Raw genomic sequence first — 16,176 nt, forward strand, 5'->3', positions numbered from 1 at the left:
TCGATCGATTACCATCGTTGGACGAGCTGCCAGGATATACAGTTGAGCGGGAACCGATTCAGGAAATAGATTACAAGTCTGGAGTTTCACACCTTGATGTCCTTAAACATCAGAGACAACCTATTTGTGCAGAAGAAGTTGTTGTGATTCGTAAAAGAGTGAAGAGGATAAATGACCATGTGAATATTGTGGTTCCATGCGTTGTATTTGAAGATGAATCTCCTATCCCACCAGATAGAAGTGTGCATCTAGGTTCTTACACTGGGTTATCTGATGCTCTTCTACATGCCGAAGCTTCTCAGAGAGGGTTGAGATTTAGAAGTGACGTTGACAAAGGCCCTAGAAAAACAGTATCGAACGACATCAACAAGCCGGCATCGATTGACCTTACCACTTCATCATCGATCGACCCTACCACTTTCATCATCAATCGACAACCATCGCGTATTAGAACATAATGAGTTTTAAGAGTGTCAAAATGTTTTTGATGGAGGCACCACCATACGATCACACAAGTATGGGGGAAAGAGAAGGTAGAATTGGAAGAAGAGAAAAAGGATCAAGGACAATCCTCAGTTATCACTGATTCCTAAATTCTAAAATGATGTCAGAAAATCCAGAGTGCACAACAGATACTTCTCACAGCCATTTGCAATGTTTTGAGCAATCCTTATTGCTAAGATGATAGACAAAGGAGAAGAGTCCGTGGAAGAGGATTTCACAAAAGAATGATAAAGCTTCAAAGAGTAGACATTGAGATTTGTTTTGGAGCATGTAAAAAATGATGAAGAGTGCGGACGACACTACAACAACAGTGTAGAGCGACACTGTAGCGAGAACATCGAGCGACACTATAGCAAGAACATTGGTCGACACTGTAGCAGAGTTACTGTAGTAGAGTCACTATAGTTGTGATACTTTAGCAACACTACTGTCGAAGAGTCACTGTTCATTGGAATAAAAATTATTAATTAATTGGTTTTATTTTAATCTATTACTAAGTTTTGTGTTTTATTAATTTCAGGTTAAAAAAACAAAAGAGATCCAAGGAAGATGAGTTTCCACAAGAATCGACGATGACTAGCTATCATTGATCGACAGAGCATCAATAATATTGATCGCCACTTTACTGTGTTGATTGGCACTCACATCAAAGGCAGATATACCGTTTTCTTGTCATATTTATTACATATGATTTATTTTCTTACCAATCTTAGACTGTATAACACTTCAGTGTGTCGATCGACACGGACATCACAAGCTTGTATATCGTTCTTACTTGTTAAATTATGCACTTATGATTTATGTTCTCACCAAACTTCGACTGGATATACACTTAAGACAATGTAATTTAAGTCTAGGGGAAGGTTTACTGATATTGAGTTTATTGTGAGTCTTTGATATACCATGAATTTCACTCATTTTCTACCATGGTATAGTAGTATTTTATTATATAACTAATGTATTTCCTAGCCTGTTAGGTATGTTTTCAGGTTCAGAAACGTTTCGTGATAAAGTGATGCTTTTGGAGCATTTTGGAGTACAAGAGATAATACACCTGAGTTGACCATTCAAGACCAAGTCGGAAGTCAACATTGTGATAAGAATAGATCGATACTCATCCAGAGTTATCGATCGATGTAGCTGAGAAGATCCGCGTACTAGAAGATTATAATCGATCGATTCACATCTAGTGTTGTCGATCGATATCGAGGACGAAAGGGTTTAGCCGACTACTTCACCAAAACTTCACCAAATTACGAGATTGCCCCTGACAAGTTTTTAACCTAATGGAAATACTTAAATATTTCTGCTAAGTGTTTTTGACGGCAAGCTTTGAACAAGTCTAAGAAAAGCAAGCTCTTGAAGGCAGAAGCAAGTAGAGAGTGTGAGAGAAAGCTAGAGTTTATATGTTTTGAGAGACTGGAGAGATCATTGAGAGATTTGTGATTGAACTCCATTTGTTTTCTATTCCATATCTATGCAATTCTTTTATCTATCTTATATTATGAATTGCTTAGCTTGTTGGGGAAAAATACCCAGATGTAAGTTTTCTCCAGTTTCCGGATAGGTCCTCGACTTCCAGACCCTTGCTCAAGAAGATACCAGGGATCTACCCCTGCCTTAGGTCCGACCCCTAGATCGGACCGACCATTTGGAGCAAAATAGAAGTTTTCTACCCAAGGGGAAACTTCCATTTTCCGATTATGGAAGAGTTCTATTACTTGAAGCCGACGTCTACAACTATAAAAGGGGACCCGAAACCCTAGAATAAGGGATCGACTTTCGGAGGCTTAGAGATTAGAGTTTAGGCGACTAGAACTAGGGTTTATACACCAATACGTTGTAGTCCCGATCATTATACTCAATAACATCTCTTTGCCCTCGATTTCTTACTCTGTTATACAAATCCTCTAATGTTCCGTAGCACTTAAACGATCCTACACAAAAATACCCTAACAGTTTAGCGCTAGAAGGAGGGTAGTGATCCAACTACGTGACGATGGCATTAGAGGACGACGCTAACCAGTCGGAGATGACTCCGAGAGAGATCGAGCTTCTCAACAGGCTTGAGTTTCTTCAGATTCAGGTCACCGATCTTCACAAAGCTCGGGAGACGACACCCGGAGGTCCTGAACTTCTCCTCGAAGTTCAAACCCTAAAAGACCAACTTGGAGAGCACTCCAAGCAACTACAGCAAGCGCCAAGAAGCTAGACGCCATAGAGGCGGAAAATCTTGTCCTCCGACAAGAGAACCATACCCTCGGTGAAGTTAGCAACAAGCGAAAGCGGTTCCGGACTAAGGTATGACCCATGGCTTCACTCTACACTCAGCGAGACAGTGAAGAGGTACCTCGCCGACCTGCCTCAACCGAAGACGAACCCGAAAGCCGAGGAGCCGCGAACGATAGGACCCGAGTACAAGTAGATAGCGATTCCGATACGGAGGACGAGGAGTATTCACCCGACAATCCCAAGATCTCAGATCCAGCCCTAGCAGCTTACTTAGAAAGAGTGGTCTCCGAAAGGTTCGGCACCATTCAATCTATGGTAGAAAGGCTTCCAGGGGCAGCTCCTCCTATTCGAAGAAGCAATCAGGGGTCCTACTCCGATACACCTTTTGTGGAAGAGATTGCTTCGGTGGAGATGCCGCGAAAGTTCTCTTTCCCAAGCATAAAGATGTACGAAGGTACTGGGGATCCCGACAATCACATTGCTCAGTACAAGCAACGCATGCTAGCAGTAGCAATCCCTCAAGATGCACGGAAAGCTACCATGTGCAAGGGATTCGGATCGACCTTGACCGGCCCGCTCTTCAGTGGTATATCAACCTGCCCACCAAATCCATCAAATCCTTTGCAGCCCTTAGCGATAAGTTCGTGGAGCAGTTTGCTAGCAGCCGTGACCTATAAAAGAATTCGGATGATCTCTACAAGATCCTCCAGCATAGGAATGAGCCCCTTTGTTCTTACATAGCTCGCTTCAACCAGGCGAAGGTGGCTATTCCTGAGTGCAACGCTGATACGACTAACTCAGCCTTCAAGAGGGGTCTACTTCCAGTGGGAGACCTTTACAAGGAGCTGATCAAATACAAGTGCAGGATTATGGAAGATGTGCTCTCCTGTGCTTGGGTTCAAGTAAGATGGGAAGAAGATGTTGCTAGTAGGACTAAAGCCGGTCCAAAGTACGATCAGAAGCCGTCAAAGGCTACAAGGAATGACCGCGACGAGTCTTCCCACTCGAAGTCCGCCAGGGAGACTAGCAACCCGAATAGGGGCAGGTATCAGCATCGACCTTTGCCTAGATCCGAAGGGATGATTGTGTCTACTTGGCCTGACATCTCCCATCTCGCGATAACTAAACCGGAGCTGATCAGTGACTTACGACAAATGGGTCCTCAAGTTAAGTGGCCTCCTAAGATGAAGGCCGCAGAGGCTAATCGAAATCCCAAGCGATGGTGCGAGTTCCACAGTGATCATGGACATACTACAGAGGATTGCATAGCCCTAAAGATGGAAGTCGCCGAGCTCCTCAAGAACTTTTTAAATAAAGAAAGTCCCAGCCTCCCTATCGAGGCAGCTCCTGCATTGCCACCACAGCAAGATCGGGTTATCCACGTCATCACAGGTGGATCAGAGGTGAGCGGAATTAGCAGTGCCGCAGCCAAGAAAAGTACTCGCAATGCCAGGAACGGCCGAGAGGCCGAGGGTCCCAAGCGCCTGCCCCTTGGAACAGATGAGATCAGTTTCACTGCAAGGGACCAGGAGAAGGTCCTCGTCCCTCATCATGACGCTCTCGTCAACCTTAGGGGAAAGACTCAGGTCTCATAGCAATTACAGAAGAAGCTTCCGGCCCCACATACCGAAGAGCCGGAAGTGGAAGAAATGGATGAGGTCCCGCTCACGGAAGGGAACTCGAGTCGAAACTTAAAGATAGGCTCCAAGCTTCCGGAAATCTTGAGGAGGAGACTGATCGATTTCTTAAGATCCAACTCCGATTACTTCGCCTGGTCTCATGAAGACATGCCTGGAATTGATCCTGATGTTATCATGCACCAACTCAAGGTGGATCCAATGCATCCTCCTGTCAGACAGAAGAGGAGAAAACTCGCTCCTGAAAGGGATGAGATAATCAACGAAGAGGTCAAGAACCTACTAGATGCTGGATTCATACGAGAAGTGCAATACCCGGAATGGCTAGCCAATGTGGTGGTCGTGAAGAAGAAGAATGGGAAGTGGAGAGTCTGTATCGATTTCACGGACCTTAATAAGTCATGTCCTAAAGATCCTTTCCCTCTGCCTCACATCGACAAGCTGGTCGACGCAACGGCTGGTCACGAGCTGATGAGCTTCATGGATGCATTCTCTGGATACAATCAGATCCTAATGCATCATGACGATCAAGAGAATACCTCATTCATGACCTCAAGGGGCATCTACTGTTACAAGGTTATGCCTTTCGGATTGAAGAACGTCGGCTCAACCTACCAAAAGCTTGTCAACATGATGTTCGCCGATCAGATAGGGCAGACCATGGAAGTCTACATTGATGACATGTTGGTGAAGTCCCTAGATGTTGGGCCCAAATATGGCCCGTTAGCTGACGATAGAACCAAAACAAGTATTGGGCCGAGATAAAGCCCAACGCGTATCGGCGACCTTAGCTAAGGTTTAATACGAAGCCGGAGGCTGGAAGCTAAGGGCAATCTTCGAAGAGGTCACGGTAAAGAGGAAGCTCACATCATAACAAAAGGAGCGCAGGACCCGGTCAAAGGGAAGCTGTTGCGGATTCCTCAACAATCGGAGAAGATCTCGGAGATCAGTTAAAGATAATAAAGAGAAGTCCAAAGCTATTTAAAGAGAAGAGCGAGGACTAAAGAGGGGGATCCGATTCAACACATATTCGACTCCTATTCATTTTCACGATCATACACCCAAACTCTAAAATATTTACCATCTTTGTAATCATTCTGATATACATTCTTTGTAACCATTCTTTACCAAAATCATCAATACAAAATCATCATTCATTCTACAAGTTCTTACGGGATTCAGCCCACGTTATCTTTCCTTTTAACCTTAACCTGATCTAAAAACCAGGTAGTGAGTTTAGACCCTCACAATTGGCGCCGTCTGTGGGGAAGAAACAATCGAATCCCTTACTCTAACTTGAGGATGAATCCTACCAATCAGACAACGAATCCGTCTGACCTTAACCTCCCGATTCAGAGCGATGGCTCACCGAACGATGGAGGCTCTAATCTCGTAACTTCGGAGCCTCGACGTGGCGATCACCGATCTGGGCAACAGCCTCCGGCTAGCGCTCGAACGAGCCTGACTGCCATTGGAGCTACCAACCCAAGATCGTCAAGTGGAACCGCCCCCGGGCTTCCAGTCACCGAGAACCCTCAGCAGCAAGCCACTCCGAATCAAATGAAGGCTCACCTCTCTGAGATTCGTTAGATGATGATGCAATTAGTAGACAAAGCTCAGGAAAATGAGCGTACAATGCATCAGCTAGCTGTTCGGCAGCAACGATTTGAAGAGGTAACTAGATCTCTAAACGCAACAACCCAACCACCGCAACGTCAAGCTCCGTGGGTCACTTTCGGAGATCGATTAACCGATCCCTCGTTCCCCCGAGGACGTTTAGACTTTTCTCCCGACAGCACTATTCCGGAAGGACGGGGGTCTGCTTTTCAGTCACCTCATACTGGGAAAGCTCCCGCGTTTAACCCACCTGTCACCAGTGCTATGGGAAGTAACGCAGCGACAACCAGCTCCACACCCAGTCAGATTGCTGACTGGAGCACTCGCTTACCTCCTCCGCCGCCTGATTTTAGGTCCGGAGCAGGAGTATCCTTCCCATCTGGGGGCAGAACATCAGCTTCGGTTTATCAAACCAGAAGCTCAACCCCGAATGTGGATGGGTATCAAAGGGTAGACTCCAATAACCCAAGAGCTGGTGAGCGACTTAGCCCACCAACTGCATGGGAAGATGAACCAACACGATTCCATCAGGAACCTGCCCGTCGGATACGTAATAACGACCCAAATGTCCTTCCCTTAGAGGGACCTGAAGCTATCCGCAGGTATATGGAACAAACTCACGCAGCTCTCCAAAAATTGGGAGCTCAAGTCCACAAGGCAACGAGCTCGGCTCCCGAAATTGATAGCTTGATTGAAGAAACCCGTGGGACTCCATTCACTGACAGAATTGCCAGTTCTTACATAAGAGATACCCGAAAAATTAGAATTCCCGAGTATGATGGGACTTCTGACCCAAAGGCCTATTTGAGAGCCTTCCGATTAGCTATCGTGAAAGCCCATTCTACGCAAGAAGAATGTGAAGCAGGTTACTGCAGGACATTCGCCGGAAACCTGGTCGGAACAGCTCTTGAGTGGTTCTCTGGTCTCGAACCAGCCTCGATAGACAGCTTCGATCAGTTAACTAATGCCTTCATGAAGCAGTACTCGACCCATATCCTGAAGCAAGCCTCTGAGGCCGATCTCTGGAAGGTCAGACAAGGAATGGGGACTCGCTACGAGTCTACATCGAGAAATTCAGAGCAGTAAGAACTAAGATCTCGAAACCCAACGACCAAGTCGCCATCGAGGCCCTTAGAAGAGGTATGTGGTATAAATCGAAATTCTGGTCGGAGCTAACACTCAATACTCCTCCAACTATCGATGATGCTCTTCATAAAGCCACTAGATATATTACTTTGGAGGAGGAGACAGCTGCACTGGATAAACTCCACAAGAAACCTCAGAATCACTCGAAAGGTGAATCCTCAGAGGCAAAGGGACCTCATAAAAGGGGGAACCTCCGAAACAATCAGACTCAAGGAGAACATTCCTATGCAATCGAGGAGGACAAGGAAGAAAAACCTGTCGCCGCAGCAAACAAAACTCCCTGGTCAAAAGGCTTTGATAAGAACAAACATTGCTCCTATCACGATCGAGAAGGGCACTCAACTGAAGAATGTTGGGACCTCCAACGACAGCTTGCAGCTAAATTCGCAGTCGGAGAAATAAAGGGCGTGGACCTCAAAAAGCCACCGCCCTATCAGAAAAGAGGTCCCAGAGATACCTCTCCAAAACGCGAAAGGTCACCAGAGAAGGAGACGGATTCGCCACCTCCAGCTCCCAAGAAGAGAGTCGATATGATTCTTGGAAAATTCCCCCAAGGAAAAAGCCTGCAAATCGAGGCTCTCTTGAGCAAACCGTCACCTCAATCGAGTCCCGACTCGAGGGTGGACTGTATCCTTGGAGGATCAGATATATGTCAAGACTCCGTCAATTCCATTAAGAATCACGTACGGAAGGCTGTGTCTAACACTGGACCTAAGCCTCCCAACCCCGAATCCAATACTAAGATTTCTTTCTGGGAAAGCGAGACCTCAAACCTTGACAGACCTCACGATGATGCTCTGATTGTCACCCTGAACATCGCAGGATACGAGGTGCCTAAACTCATGATAGATACAGGAAGCTCTGTTGACCTTATTTTCTACAACACCCTGAAAGAGATGGAAATAGACGACTACAAAATTATTGGCCAAAAAGCTAATCTCGTAGGCTTCTCCGGAGAAACAGCTACCTTATTGGGAATTATCATGCTCCCAATCATAGCTGGCGGAATAATGAAAATGACCAATTTAGTAGTCATCGACAGACCTTCCCCGTTCCATGCGATCCTAGGAAGACCCTGGATTCACAAAATGAAGGCAGTAGCTTCGACTTATCATCAATGCGTGAAATTCCCAACACCTGAAGGAATAACTACCGTACATGGTAGCCAGAAGATCTCCAGGATCTGCTACCTGGGAGGATTCGAAATCCTCAAAAAATCCCACCAATAGCAATTACAGATCTAGGAGGATCGCGAAATGCAACAAAACATTCGAGGTCCCACTAAGAACCTCACCGAAAAAGTTTGCATCGACAACTCAAATCCTGAAAGACAGGTGAGCATCAGATCTGAGCTACCTCTTGAGACCAAAAAGGAGCTCATTGACTTCCTGAAAAGCAATGTCAAAAACTTTGCATGGTCCACCAATGACATGAAAGGTATAGACCCGAACGTCACAACCCACAAACCGAAGGTAGACCCCACTTTCAAACCGATCAAACAAAAGCGTCGCAAGCTGGGCCTTGAAAAGGCTCAAGCTGTTAACGACGAAGTTGACCGACTTACGAAAGCTGGATCCATTCGAGAGGTACACTACCCTGACTGGTTAGCTAACCCGGTAGTCGTAAAAAAGAAAAACGGGAAATGGAGAATCCGTGTAGACTTCACCGACCTAAACAAGGCTTGCCCTAAAGACAGCTTCCCGTTACCTCAGATCAACCGCCTGGTTGAAGCAACAGCTGGCCATCGACTCCTATCCTTCATGGATGCCTTCTCAGGATACAACCAAATCATGATGGATCCTGAGGACCAGGAAAAAACCGCATTCATGATAGTGCTCAAATTACCCAGTAGAGCTTACTCTCTCAAATAAGAGGTACAGCTGTAGTACTTAGGGATCGAATCACGAGGAGCTAGGGAACCAATTAAATAAAATCTACTAATCAATCCTAGGCAAGGTTGGTTTATATGATGGAAATAAAAATAACAAATCCTAATATGAGCAAGGCAGTTGCTCCAACTAACAATATGAAGGGTTGTTTAAATGGGATAAAGAGTGCTAGACATAGGGTTTCTATTCAGGGATGGAGATTATAATCTCTATAAATGCTTTAATAAGTTGCTTGCATGATACATTAGCTCTCAGCCGCTTAACACATGTGAATGAATCACTGGTTAAAATATCTAGATCTCTGGCCACACCTTTCGCATGATGACACGGAAAAAGAGTCGGTCGATATCCTTTTGAGATATCGAGCGATACACCTTTCGCGGCGCCGATCGATTTACCAGTAGGGTATCGATCGACGGCTTCTAGATCTGCCTAGGCGCGAATTGAATATGACCGCGAGGTCTCAAGGAGGAACTGTCGTTCTTCTCAACGGGAAACAGGCATCGCTCAAATAGATAATTCAAGATAATCTAAGATTCTAGTGATCTATGTTCTAGTTAGCTACTCTAAAACAAGCATAGGGTACAATTCATTTGATGAGTATCACAACTTAGCAATTATAGCTTGGGGCTAATCCCACAAACCTATTTAAACCCTAGATCTAACAAGTAGACTACTCAGACATGGCTAAGCAATTCATAACAATAGATAGATGAAAGAATTGCATAGATAGAATAAAGTAGGAATACAAAAGGAGATGAGAAATCTCTCCAATCTCTCTCAAACAAATAAAACTCTAGTCTCTCTCTCACACTCTCTGCTTTGGTTGTGAAAAGCTTCAAGCTTCAAAGGGTTTCAAAACTTGCCATCAAAAAGACTTTGCAGGAGTATTTAAGCATTTCCATTAGGTTAAAAACTCGTCAGGGGCAATCTCGTAATTTGGTGAAGTCTTGGTGAAGTAGTCGGTTAAACCATTCCGTCCTCGATATCGATCGACAACACTGAATGTGTATCGATCGATTATAATCTTCTAGTACGCGGATCTTCTCAGCTGCATCGATCGACGACTCAGGATGAGTATCGATCGATTGTAATCGCAATGTTGACTTCCGACTTAGTCTTGAATGGTCAACTCGGGTGTATCATCTCTTGTACTCCAAAATGCTCCAAAAACATCACTTTCTCACGAAATGCTCCTGAACCTGAAAACATACCTAACATGCTAGAAAACAGATTAAATATATAATAAAATACTAGTATGCCATGGTTAAAAACGGGTGAAATCCATGGTATATCAATTCATAACCGAACGAGGAACCTATTGTTACAAGGTTATGCCATTCGGGTTAAAGAACGCAGGAGCTACCTATCAGAGGCTAGTAAATAAGATGTTTGCTGGGCAACTCGGAAAAACCATGGAGGTTTATATTGACGATATGCTAGTCAAATCCTCAGCTGGAGAAGACCATATCTCCCACTTAAGGGAATGTTTCGATATCCTCAATAAGTACGATATTAAGCTCAATCCCACTAAATGTACCTTCGGGGTACCCTCAGGCGAGTTCCTAGGTTACCTCGTAACTGAAAGAGGCATTGAAGCCAACCCGCAGCAGATAGCAACCTTCCTAGAAATGTCGTCACCTAAGACAAATTGACTGGATGAATCGCAGCATTAAATCGATTCATATCCAAGTCCACCGACAAGTACCTCCCATTCTACAAACTTCTAAGAAATAATAAGAAGTTCTTATGGGACGAGAAATGTGAGGAAGCCTTCAAACAATTGAAAGCTTACCTCTCCGAACCTCCGATCCTATCCAAACCTGTAGTAGGAGAGCCACTGTACCTGTACCTCGCCGTATCAACTGCTGCAGTTAGCGGTGTGCTGGTACGAGAGGAACAAAACGAACAAAGACCTTCTATTACACCAGCAAGAGCCTGATAGATGCCGAAACAAGGTACCCTGCAATGGAAAAATTAGCGCTAGCGGTCGTAACTGCTGCCAGGAAATTGCGACCTTACTTCCAATCGCACTCGATCGTCGTAATGACCTCGAAACCATTACAAATGATATTGCACAGCCCCAGCCAGTCATGGCGATTGGCTAAATGGGCCATAGAACTCAGCGAATACGACATTGAGTATAGACCTCGAGCAGCAGCGAAGGCTCAGGTCCTTGCCGATTTTGTCATTGAGCTAGCATCTGAGCAATTAGACACTGAAATGGAATCTCCAAAGTGGAGCCTGTATGTTGACGGAGCCTCATCAAAACAAGGCTCCGGCGTCGGGCTAAGGCTGACTTCCTCAGCTGGAGAAACCATCGTGCAGTCCTATAGGCTCGGATTCAGTGCCTCAAATAACGAAACTGAATATGAAGCACTAATCGCAGGGTTAAAACTCGCCCTAAGCCTCGGAATTCGAGAACTAAACGCTTATAGTGATTCACAGTTAGTAGCTAGCCAAATTCACGGAGAATATGAAACGAGGGACGAAAGAATGGGGGCATATCTCGAAGTCGTCCAGAACCTTACTAGGCATTTCGACAAGTTCGAGCTAACAAGGATCCCACGAGGAGAGAATTCCTCAGCAGATGCGCTGGCTACTTTAGCCTCCACATCAGACCCCCTCGTAAAACGAATCATACCCGTAGAAGGAATCGAAAAACCGAGCATCGACATAGCTACTAAAGCTGAGATAGACAGCAAGCCAAAAGAGCAAACCGAAGATACCTGCCCTGAAACAGTAACTACCCAAGTTCTCACAACATTCTGGTTCCCAAAAGCCAAAATACGCAGCTCTAAAAAGCAGACCTCCGGGAACACAATCCAAAACACCGAAAACAACGAAGGTATTCCCCGAAATTCAGACTCCTTGGAGCCTAATCTCACGAATACCTCCGGGGGCACCATCCGGACCTCGGACCCACTCGTCTGTAGAGTCAAAACCAGAAGTCGCTCAGCTCTCAAAAATTCATCTGTGGGCACCATCCAGACCCCGGAGAATAACGGAGAAAGTGGAGGTATTCCTCAGAATTTGGACTCCCTGGAGCCTAATCCTACGAATACCTCCGGGGGCACCACGACACCAGGTCCCGAACAGGAACCTCCCTCATCTCTTCATAACAAAGTTGTAGGGAGAGAGGATTGGAGAATACCAATCACGCAGTACATCCTGGAGGGAAAGACTCCACTCAATAAATGGGAGGCTAGAAAGCTCAAAGCATTAAGTGCGAGATATTTTATAATCGAATCCGCTCTCCACAAACGAAGCATTTTCGGACCTTACCTAAAATGCGTCCATGGCCTCCTTGCTATGAGACTCATGAAGGAAATGCACGACGGCTCCTGTGGAAACCACTACAGTGGAAAAGCTCTAGCTATCTGAAACAAAAGACAAGGCTATTACTGGCCTACCATTATTGCAGACTGTGAGGTCTACTCTTCCTCATGTGATGAATGCCAGAGGCATGCACCAATTATACACCAACCTGTGGAGAAGCTATCCAACATATCCGCCCCTTACCCATTTATGAGGTGGTCCATGGACATCGTAGGACCACTAGTAGCGTCAGGAAGTGGAAAGAAGAAGCTACGCTTCCTCTTGGTCCTGACAGACTACTTCACGAAATGGATAGAGGCTGAAGCTTTCCAGCAAGTAACCAGATTCGAGGTCGAACGGTTTGTATGGAAAGATATTGTGTGTAGACACGGCGTCCCATACGAAATCGTGACTGACAATGGAGGACAATTCATATCCCACAACTTCAAAATATTTTGCGACAAATGGAATATCCGCCTGACCTTTTCAACACCTCGACGCCCTCAAGGAAACGGCCAGGCGGAGGCTGCTAATAAATCAGTATTAGCCAACCTCAAGAAACGCCTTGGAACTCAGAAGGAACTCTGGTCAGAAAAGTTACCTGAAGTACTTTGGGCATGTCGAACCACCCCACGAAAGGCTACAGAGGAAACCCCTTTCTCCTTAGCTTACGGGATGGAAGCTGTCGTCCCAGCCGAAACTCTGTATGTCAGATCCTGTAGCTAACGACCAGCTCCTGACGGACAGCCTCGATCTAATCGAGGAAAGACGGGACCGAGCTCTGATTCGCATTCAAAACTATCAGAAAGCAATGGCACGACAGTACAACTCCAAAGTCAGGCCCCGACAGTTAGCTGTAGGTGACCTAGTACTTAGGAAAGTCTTCGAAGCAACCAAGGAACCAGATGCTGGGAAGTTAGGAACCAACTGGGAGGGTCCTTACCGGATCATCCACGTGGTACGACCTGGCATTTACAAGCTCCAAAAGGTGCGAACCGGGGTACCTGAAATCAGATCGTGGAATGCCACGAATCTTAAGAGATACTATCATTAGGTACCTAAGAATTCTCGAACTACGTTAGGCTTGATCCCTTGACTGGGTACGTAGGCAACTCCGTCATGAGTGCAGCCCCAATCTCATTTCAACACTCTGTTCACCACGACCAAAGGGGGCATATGTCTGATTCAAATCACATAGCCCAAGCATCAATTGTATGATTACTATGATTCCATGTATTCTATTATCAATAAAGCAATTATCTTCGATACCTCGACTTTTTAACAATTCGGGTCCCCAAGAACCTGAACCGACAATCTTCAGATCAACCCAGGTCACTAAGAACCTGGACCTAAGGTCTTAAAACCCTTAATGCTCTTGAAGGTCTTAAAATCCTTCAAACAAAATCAGATCTCCACAGATCTGAACCCAAGGTCTTAAAATCCTTAACAAAAACTAAGGTCTTAAAATCCTTAACACAAACTAAGGTCTTAAAATCCTTAACAAAAACTAAGGTCTTAAAAATCCTCAACAAAACGAAGGTTTTAACATCCTTAACAGAGTCGAAGGTCCCTAAATCCTTCGAAGAAATTTGAAATTCAATAAAACAATTTGTTTCCTCACAAAGTCAGATCGGAAAAGATCTCACAAGCCTTCGAAATAATTCAGGTTCCTAAAAACCTTGAGCTAATCTCGATATCCTAAGAATTCCTCTTAAGGAACTAAAGACAATCCAAGTCTTCTAGACTTATCATAAAACCCGAGATCTAATTTTGAGGATTCAGTAAACCTCTTCCTATTGAAACTCTTAACAAAGTTCGAACTCATCCAAAAAAATGACTAAGTCAAATCGAAAGACTTGGAACGAAAATAAAAACCAAATTCAGATAAAAAGGGTTTAAAAGCCTTTCCAGGCTACCAAGGGTTCCGAAGACCCTAAAACAAGTTAAGGTTTAAAAGCCTCCTCAGGCTGCAAATCTGGTACATAAACGAAATTAAAAGCCCCTTGGGCTAAAGTCATGAAAACAACATTTTTAAAGAGCCTCGGCTCTTAGACATCATCATCACGGGAGCTCCTCCCGACACTCTTATCTCCTTCAGCTGGTTCACCTTCTTTGGCTGGACCTCCCTCATCTGCCTCCTTATCATCGCCCATTTCGGACGCCTCGATTGGAGCTAAATCAGGGTCCACCAAACCTAAGTTAGAACCGTACTCTCCAGAAAAGGGGAGATTGAACATATTAATCTCGAAAGTACCTAAGCTCTCAGAGAGTTGAGGAAGAGGAAGCTTGCTGATCGAGAAGTCCGAGACTTGCGCCTTCTCGTACGCAGTAGCCGCCTCCGGCATCAAGGTCATTAGACGATTATACTCGTCCTCAGCATTCGGGATTTCATTTTCCAGCATATCCTTTAAAAGGTCGGTGTTGGCCTGAAGCTCTTGAGCATAAATCTGGAGCTCGACCTCATCCTTCTTCTTGGCAAACTTCTCCTTCACGGAGGCCAAGATCTTGTTGTAGGCATCAGCTACCTCTTTCTTCCCTCTCCTAACTGACAACTTGACCTCAGCTTCCCTGTTCTTCTGGCTGTCTTGGGACGAAGCAATCAGTTCTTTGACCTGGTACTCGGCTATCTTCCAAGCAGTATCCAACTCCCCAATCTTCCTGTTTTTCACCTGGATGTCAATCGCTTGGCTCTCGATCGTCCCCTGCTGAACATCAGCCTTGGAGCCAAGTCTCTTGACCTCAGCTTGAAGTTCCGAGATCAGAGCCCGAGCCTGGTTGAGCTCAGTCTTGGTTGCCTTGACTAGATCGGTAACCTGAGCTAATTCTTCAGCGCTGGGGGCATTGTGCACAGTGTCCTCAAACTTGAACTGAGCCCTGTTAATAGCGCCAGCCAGCTACAAAAACAAAAACAATGATTTAGTGAACATCTTCCACAAAGAATTAAGCTAAAAAGTTGAAATAAAATTCATACCTGACCCATGTAAGGGGCAATCTCAACATACTCATCCTTACTCGTGAGGTTGGAGATCGAGGGGAGGGCCCGGTTCTCTTCATATGCCTCATCAGCGTAGCCAAACCCCACGAGTCATCCAAAACTGACCCAGGCTTCGAGTGAGCAAAGTTCCAGCCAACGGTACCCCCTCTAGAAGAGGAGGAAGAAGACCTCGAAGGTCTGTCAACTTGGTCGGTCCGGGACCTCTTGCTCCTCGGAGGCTCAAATTCTGGAGGATCCCTCGCCATCTGAGGATCAGTTTCCATCACCGGAACCTCGGAGGGAAGACCAACTTCCTGAACTCTGGGCTCCGAAGGACCAACATCTTTAGCAGGAGCAGAGCCTCCATCATCGAGGACTTCCTTCACGGGCTGAGGAAGGATCCTCCTTGGTTCTTGTCGCTTCCTCGAGAGGAGCTGGCAGCCTTCGTCGATCTACCCCTGGAACGGAACGAGGGCTGAATAGGCATCTTCTGTGACTGAGTCTTTTCAGAGGTACTGGCTCCAGACGAGACTTCAAATAACCTCTCAGAGAGAGGTTAAGAACGAAGAACTAGTTCGATCAAGAAGCGGATAAAAAAAATAATAATAACAAAACGCAGTAAAATAAAGGGAAAAGGAGAGTTACCTTGGAAACCGTCGAGAGGCGTGGAGGAAGTGGAGAGACAAGTAGTTAATTCTCTCAGCTTTATATCCCATCACGTCTCGAAAGTCGGAAACCACATTTCAAACTCTCTTTAATCTGAGCCATCGATTTAATTAAAGAAAAATTACAGCCGTCCGATCGAGCAAGAATATATATGGTTGAGATAGCTAATAATCATTATCTCAACCAGAAGATC

The 16,176-nt window shown here is 45.3% G+C and overlaps 1 protein-coding gene across 1 annotated transcript; it reads left to right on the plus strand.

Annotated features, from left to right (window-relative positions):
• The first annotated feature begins 2,814 nt into the window (after positions 1-2,814).
• On the plus strand, positions 2,815-4,331 carry LOC130499026 (uncharacterized). Its single transcript, XM_056992915.1, has 2 exons — positions 2,815-3,376; positions 3,478-4,331. The coding sequence occupies exons 1-2, from the start codon at positions 2,815-2,817 to the stop codon at positions 4,329-4,331; spliced, it is 1,416 nt and encodes a 471-aa protein (XP_056848895.1).
• The last annotated feature ends 11,845 nt before the right edge of the window (positions 4,332-16,176 follow it).

This window comes from Raphanus sativus, chromosome 8 (assembly GCF_000801105.2).
Source record: "Raphanus sativus cultivar WK10039 chromosome 8, ASM80110v3, whole genome shotgun sequence".
Classification (NCBI taxonomy): domain Eukaryota; kingdom Viridiplantae; phylum Streptophyta; class Magnoliopsida; order Brassicales; family Brassicaceae; genus Raphanus; species Raphanus sativus.

Excerpts from the sequence above, each read along its gene's own strand:
- LOC130499026 (XM_056992915.1), top strand. The coding sequence starts at position 2,815 with ATGGCTTCACTCTACACTCAGCGAGACAGTGAAGAGGTACCTCGCCGA. Across the intron at positions 3,377-3,477 it reads TTTGCAGCCCTTAGCGATAA|CTCGCTTCAACCAGGCGAAG; the intron begins GTTCGTGGAGCA and ends GTTCTTACATAG.